Here is a 6928-nt window from a genome sequence, read left to right as displayed (position 1 = left end):
CTCCGGGACGTTCTCTGGCACACAGGAGGGCAGCCTAGAGACGATCACAAGGGAGCAGCCATCTCTCTGTGCTGCAGGATCCAGGAAAGGGCTGAATGCACCCAAGCAGGAGCGTTGAGCGGTGGCCCAAGGAGGTGCAGTATAATAATAGCAGGTGAAAACTTGGCTCTGGGGGAGGTTTGCCATGGATGTCAGTGGGGCCAGGACTCCACCCCGGGACCCTGCAAGGTGAGTGGTGGGAGTCTCGTCGAATGGGTCATTGAGATGCAGGCGGATCAGCCCGGCCCCTCGGGAGAACCATCAGCCCCCGGGGAAAGGGAGAGCTACTCACCAGGCAGTTCTCGTGCACACACAGCTTACCCCACTGGCATTTCTGCCCATAGGTGTCGGGGTCGGAGTCAGCCCGGTGGCAGAGCCCGCACTCTGCAGGGGAGGGAAAGGAGACGCCGCTGAATCAGACAGGCTGCTCCTGGGCACAGCAGTCCTGGCACAGCCATCCTGGGGTGGGGAGCAGCTACCAGGGACGAACAGCGACTCCCGCCGGCCAACGGGGGAATCACGCTGATGGATTGCCGAGGCCTGCCCACTCCCCGGCTGGCTGGGACGCAGGGGCTCAGTGGGGCTGTCAGATGGAGTCAAACAGCAGCGTGGAAAGAGCAGCGGGATGTGTTGATAGGAATGTGGACAGGTAAGCTCACCAGTACCCAGGGTGTGCTGCATACAGGGTGAGATACACGTCCCCGTGTGGGATTGTTACTTATCAGTGCTAATACTGGCGCTGGGTGCAGTACATCATGGACTCACATCCAACCCAGAGCCCCCTAGATCTCCCCAATGGATCCAGAGCTTCTCCAATACCCATCCACACCAGATCTGGATCCCCTCCTCACAGCCAACCCAGAGCCCCCTGGCCACCCCCAACGGCTCTGGAGCTCCCCCAACACCCCCACATCCCAGATCTAGGTCCCCACCTGTCCCAGGGGGAATAATCTGGCCCGTTTTGGAGCTCCCTAAATCACTGTCTCTGGCCTCTGCAGCCACTGCTCTGCACTGTAATGTGCCTTCCCCTTGCTTTACCCTCTGCTCCCCCTGCCCCTTCCCTTTGTTCACTGTCACCCACGGCCTGCGCCCTTCCCTTCCCCCGGCATGGTCTCCGTTACAACAGCAGTTCCCTCCCAGAGGGGAAGGCCGGCCCCATGCATGGACCCCTTCCTCTGGCTCTCCAGCATCGCTCACAGCGAGTGCCACTGCCCAGGGATGCGCTCGCGTTGCCCCTGCTACAGCCCACCGCAAGGGAGTTTACTCTCACCCTCCTCCTTCAGCTTCAGGGCCCGGCGGTTCATTTCAGGAGCGCTGCAAAAAACAAGGAGGGTTTCATAGAATCATAGAAGATTAGGGTTGGAAGAGACTTCAGGAGGTCATCTAGTCCAACCCTCTGCTCAAAGCTAACTAAATCTAACTAAATCAACTAAATCATCCCAGCCAGGACTTTGTCAAGCCGGGCCTTAAAAACCTCTAAGGAAGGAGATTCCACCACCTCCCTAGGTAACCCATTCCAGTGCTTCACCACCCTCCTAGTGAAATAGTGTTTCCTAATATCCAACTGAGACCTCCCCCGCAGCAACTTGAGACCATTGCTCCTTGTTCTGTCATCTGCCACCTCTGAGAACAGCCGAGCTCCATCCTCTTTGGAACCCCCCCTCAGGTAATTGAAGGCTGCTTTCAATCAGCTCCTGGGAAGCCATTGTGCCGTGACTACACTATTGGATTCTAGTTGGATTCATAGGGGTAGCTTTGAAGAGTTGGCTAGTCCTAGCTTAAAGAGGTAGGCTGGGAGGTGGGTTCAATTCCTGCCTCTGCTACAGATGGCATCTGTGTCCTTGGGCAAATCCGTTAATCCCTTCGTTTCTCCCACCTGTAAAAGGGAGCTCAGACTCCTTCCACCCTTTGCTTGTTTAGATTGTACACGCTACGGAGCAGGGCCTGTCTCTTGTGGTTTGTTTGTACAGCACCTGGCACAATGGGACTCTGAGCTCTCGAGGTGCCCGGTCTGGACAATTGAAAACTCCCACCTCTCCCATGGAGGTTCCTGCATCTCCAACTAGGCCCCATCCGGAAATCACCCTCAAGCTGGTTGTTGGAGGAAGAGGCTCCCTTGACCGGGATTGGCCGCCTACCTCCGCATTTACCCCAGACGTCATTAGTCTCAACCCCACACAAAGGCAGGGGAGGCCTTATCTGGTGTGATTTTGGTGATGTCTGGGGAAAGGTCTCTCCTCTGGGGCTGGAGGGCTCATGATGGTCATTTCTGGTCCCTCCCATAACTTGTGTGCAAGAAGCCATGCGTCACTGGCAGGCCCTCCTGCGGGAGGAGTTATTGGGTGGTTTACTTGGACTGTGAGCTCCTCGGGGCAGGGGAAATCATGCAGCGCCTTAGCAAAAGGGGGCCCCGAGCCGGGTGTGCAGCTCCTAGGCTCTACGGTAATACAAATAATAGTAATGTTGTGGTTGGTCAATAGCGCCGAATCTTTTTCCTTTTACTAGCGAAAGCCACATCCACCTGGCATGTGCTCTGTCCCCATCTACCAGTGGCTAGGTCAGCCGGAGATTGATGAGCCTGCTACAGCCATAGCTAAAAAAGCCATGTCCTTTAGCTCAGGTGGTAGAGGCTCATTGAATACTGATCCCGAGGTCCCAGGTTTGATCTCTGTAGCTGGCAACCCACCCTGCTGTGCTAGTGTTACAGTAGCGAGAAATGAGAAAAGACTCGTGGGTGCAGTTCCCCTTTCCTGCTCCCTACACATTCTCCCCACACCCTTCCCCTTAGGGAGAAGGTTAGGCCCCTCACTTGGGTCTCAGGAGACAGGTTCCAGTCCCTGCTTTGACACAGACTTCTTATGTGACCTTGGCCAAGTCCCTTGGTCTTTCTGAGCTTTGGTTCCCTGTCTGCATAACAGGGATTTTAGCACTGCCCTGCCGTGCGAGGTTGTGAGACTAAATGAAGGCATGTGAGGTGCTCAGACAGCGTGGTGAGAGGGGCCAGATAAATACCTCAGATAGGTAGATCTGACAGGGGCTGTGACCTTATTAAGGTATAAGGTATCACATACTCACTTCAGACCGGTCTGTGGTCTGCTCTCCCCCAGCTCCTGGTAGCTGCCCAGTGCTGTCCGGCTGTGGCGTGTCATTTCATTATTCCGGGGCTTTGCATTCACTGGGGGGAAGGGCAGAGGCAGGGGTCCAGACCCCCGTCTTACCTAGGGAAAAAGCAATATTTAGTTACGATTGCTCTAAATACATTTAAAAAACATCACACCCCAATCCAGGGCCGGCAAAACAAATCTGCCTTTTTCCTTTATTAACTGAAAGAGCCAACCCTTCGGTCTCTGGGCAGATAAGGAACAAATGTTATGCACTAGAAACCAATTGGCTTCTAACAGCTAATGAAACAAAGCAAAGGAGCTCAAAGACCATGCAGCTGCCAGAATAATACTTCTAAGACACAGCTGACAGGAGGCCAAACACAGACCCAGGAGCAGGGCTGGGGCCAGGAACAAGGCCAGGTATCAGAAGCAGGGCTGGGGCCAGGACCCAGGAGCAGGGCTGGGACCAGGAACAAGGCACGGTATCAGGAGCACACAGAAGGGTCTGTTACAGCACCAAGCCAGAGATCCCCCTAGTTGCACAGCAGCCTACAGGTGTTTTCCCTATGCCTTAAATAGCATGCCTGGGCCAATCAGGAAACACCATGGGCACTGCCACTCAGGGCCTCTGTGGGCGGGACATCCTGTGGGGCGTGAGCCAGTAGGACTCATAGCTTGCAGTTCTCCCAGTTGCCAGAGGTGGCAGTATGGACACAGCAGCTGCCTAGGAGCTACCCAACCTGGGTTCCAGGCCTGTGGCTCCTCCCACCTGTTGGTTCTCAACTGGGGGTCCTGAGTCGTGGGAGGGGGTGTCATGAACAGGAATCAGGGGGTCACAACCACCCTCTCCTTCCCATGTTGCTAAGTCAGGGAGGGGGCCTAGTATTGAAAAGGTTCAGAGCCAGTGTTCTAACCACCAGGCCATACTTCCTCCCCCATCTTTGACTAGAGCTGTTCACTCGTGTCTCCAAGCCCTGGCCCCACACTGCTCCACTTCAGGCAAATTTCACCCTTGTTTTATAAATATAACTTGGTTTTTCAACCTTATCCCTTTAACTTCCAGCTGTAAAAGGTTGGGGTTGGATTATTTTAATTGGAAATTGATATCGCCAGAGGTATGCTGCTGAGACCCTCATCCCCCCAGATCAGGGATCACTCCTGCAAAAGCTTCAGAGAGACAGCCCGGAGCATTCAAAGGTGCGCAGGCCCAGAGATATGTGTAAACACATCACATTTTATGATCTTGAATCCTAAATCCTCATTAACAGGCACAGCCGAATATTTCAATTGCCTTTTTTTATTTTGTTCAATCAAAAGAAATTGACATTGATTTAACTTAAACACAAATAATTTAAATATAATAAATTGTTGTTCTAGTTCAAAAATAAACATTACAAATAATATATTAAAATAAGTTCTTTGTGGGAGGAGCAATTGCCTCCCACGACCTCCAGGGGCTTTCGGGACGGTCGCCAGCAGCTGTTGCCGTCAGGGGCTCGTCAGTTTTGTTTCACGTGCTTGATGTACTCCTGGACCCATCGTGTATTGGGATCGGAGCAGACTTCCCGGCCTTTTTTAGTGGTAAAGCTGCAGAGATAAAAACTCGGTTCAGAATCTTCACAGGGAGAAGAAGGAAAGTGGATCCCCTGGGACACAAGCTACGGCAGAGCAGATCGTGGACACCAGATGGATTCTGTGTTGGCCAACAACACTGAGCATTTTTAAAGAATAATCAGCCAATGAGGACTCTGCTTTTTTAAAGGTGAAACCTTCGCTGAACCCTACTGTGGAGAAGCTGATCTGTGACTGACTGCCGCACATGTCAGGCCTATTGTCTCAGCCAATCAGAATGCAGCAGGTCAATAACGTTACAGCGAGTGCCTGTCACTCAGCTGTAGCACCATCCCCCAGACAGAGGGATTTAAGCTGCCTCCGACCTTGGATATCATGGGGATAAAATCACTGGATCAGCGTCTCCAGCTTTGACTTTACCACCGGGGCCTCACCCCAGCAGGTGACCTTACCCTGGTGCAATGTCCAGCCCTTGACATAAGGGACATCCTCCTAAATTCTGGTCCCACTGAGCCACTACCCTGGTTCCATGCATATCCCTTCTGTGGACTCACTTCTTCCTCCATGCCCATGCAATGAGTATCAGCGATCATCTAAAATGGTGTGTATCCCTAATCTGAGCGACCCAGGGGGATCACTGCTGCAACCCTTCTTCTTCCTCAGTCTGTCCCCTGCCCACCCTTTGTTACTCTCGCTAGTGGTGTGCTTGCAGGTTAGATCCGCAGCAGGTGTAGCTATGCCCATTTACCCCAGCTGTGGCTCTGGCCCCGTCTGCCCCTACTGGAATGCTCAAGATACCCCGGCTTTCTTGCTGCCCGCTCAAAGAGAGCTGCATGAGAATGCTTTCGCAACCCCCTGCTGCTGAGTTACTCGTGGAACTGAAAGCTGTGTCAGTCCCTGATGCAAGAACCCAGAGCAAGGGCTCAAGCATGAACCTTCTCCATGAGTCTGCAAAACATCAATCTGTCCTTGTTCTCTTAAGCTACCTATTGTAGGTATTTTGAAGGCCTCTAGAGGCCACAGGGGAACGTGGAGAACTTTTGAATAATTGTCTTTTACCCAGGGGTTAAAAATGCCTGACATTTGTATTACAAGAGCCCTGCAGATTCCCTCCCAAATCCGTTCATCCTATAGGGTTGTTTCTCTGCATGAACATAGAACATCTGCCCGAAAATCATACTCACATTACAGCCGGCAAGGAGCACTTGATGCTGGTGTGCTGGTACTTCACCACAAGGCTCCGTGGGATTGGCTTGGAAACATAGCTGAAGCAGCAGGAAGTTGGGGTGTTGACGCCATCTGGAAGGAAAGAAGAGACTTGAATGATTCTCTAACCCATCGCTGACGGTGTCTGAGGATCTGAAGGCTTCTCCTGCAGTCCCAATAGGGTTAGCTGACCCTCAGCTCCACCCCTTGCTGTCACTGCTCACGGGCATCTCAGAGAAGGAAGACCCCTGAGATACTTCAGCTAGACCAACTGAAGTTTATGGCTGTTTCATGGGCTCCCTCACTACAAGCCTTCCTACACCTGAAACCAACCTTGACATAGTCTGAACCGCAGTGAGAGTGAGAGTGAGAGCTCCGAGCGCTGCAGGAAGGCAGAAGAGAAACAGGACTTACCAAGCTGAGAATGGGCCTGGGAGCAGAGGGCAGCGATGAGGAGAACAGCGAAGGCAGCCACACAGACCTTCATGCTTCTGCTGGGTGAGGAGGAGCGGCAGCAGCTGAACAAGAGCAGGAATTCTTTCAAGTTCTCCTCCTTCGTCTGATGCTGAACCACAGACCTTTGTGCCAGCTTTATGCAGCAGAATTGTAGGGAAACACAGACATCAGATCAAGTACGTGATGACACACAGACCCAAATTTTGCTGAGTTGAGAAATCAAAGAGGAAGTTGAAATCTAGAGTGACTCTCAAATTCCATTTCGGTGTTTAGGTCATCAAAAGTCCTGGAAAAAAGGACAAAGGAAGCGAGGACATGAGTCCATCGTGGTAACGGTGGCAGGTTTGTCTTTGAACTAACACACCTGCCTTTGTGGGGGAGTAGGTGTGACACAAGACTCATAATGAAATCGGAAGTCTTGAGTCCCTAATTCAAATCCAGCCCAGGTCATTGGTGATTGAAGGTCATTACCTTAAGCTTCTGGGGACAGGAACCTACTGTCTGTGTGAAGCTCGTTGGGGAAGGGGGCGTCTTTTTCTTCTCCACTGATG

The 6928-nt window shown here is 52.4% G+C and overlaps 1 protein-coding gene across 1 annotated transcript; it reads right to left on the bottom strand.

Moving 5' to 3' along the window:
- Positions 1-4642: 4642 nt before the first annotated feature.
- LOC135890941 (C-C motif chemokine 3-like) lies at positions 4643-6408 on the bottom strand. Its single transcript, XM_065418419.1, has 3 exons — positions 6336-6408; positions 5900-6014; positions 4643-4730 (listed from the first exon to the last, which is right to left on the bottom strand). The coding sequence occupies exons 1-3, from the start codon at positions 6406-6408 to the stop codon at positions 4643-4645; spliced, it is 276 nt and encodes a 91-aa protein (XP_065274491.1).
- Between the last annotated feature and the right edge of the window lie 520 nt (positions 6409-6928).

Source organism: Emys orbicularis, chromosome 17, assembly GCF_028017835.1.
Source record: "Emys orbicularis isolate rEmyOrb1 chromosome 17, rEmyOrb1.hap1, whole genome shotgun sequence".
NCBI lineage: Eukaryota > Metazoa > Chordata > Testudines > Emydidae > Emys > Emys orbicularis.
The sequence above is the reverse complement of the archived record's forward strand: the minus strand, read 5'-3'. Positions and strand labels throughout refer to the sequence as shown.

Excerpts from the sequence above, each read along its gene's own strand:
- LOC135890941 (XM_065418419.1), bottom strand. The coding sequence starts at position 6,408 with ATGAAGGTCTGTGTGGCTGCCTTCGCTGTTCTCCTCATCGCTGCCCTC. Across the intron at positions 6,015-6,335 it reads CCAGGCCCATTCTCAGCTTG|ATGGCGTCAACACCCCAACT; the intron begins GTAAGTCCTGTT and ends CTTTCCTTCCAG. Across the intron at positions 4,731-5,899 it reads TGCTCCTTGCCGGCTGTAAT|CTTTACCACTAAAAAAGGCC; the intron begins GTGAGTATGATT and ends TTATCTCTGCAG.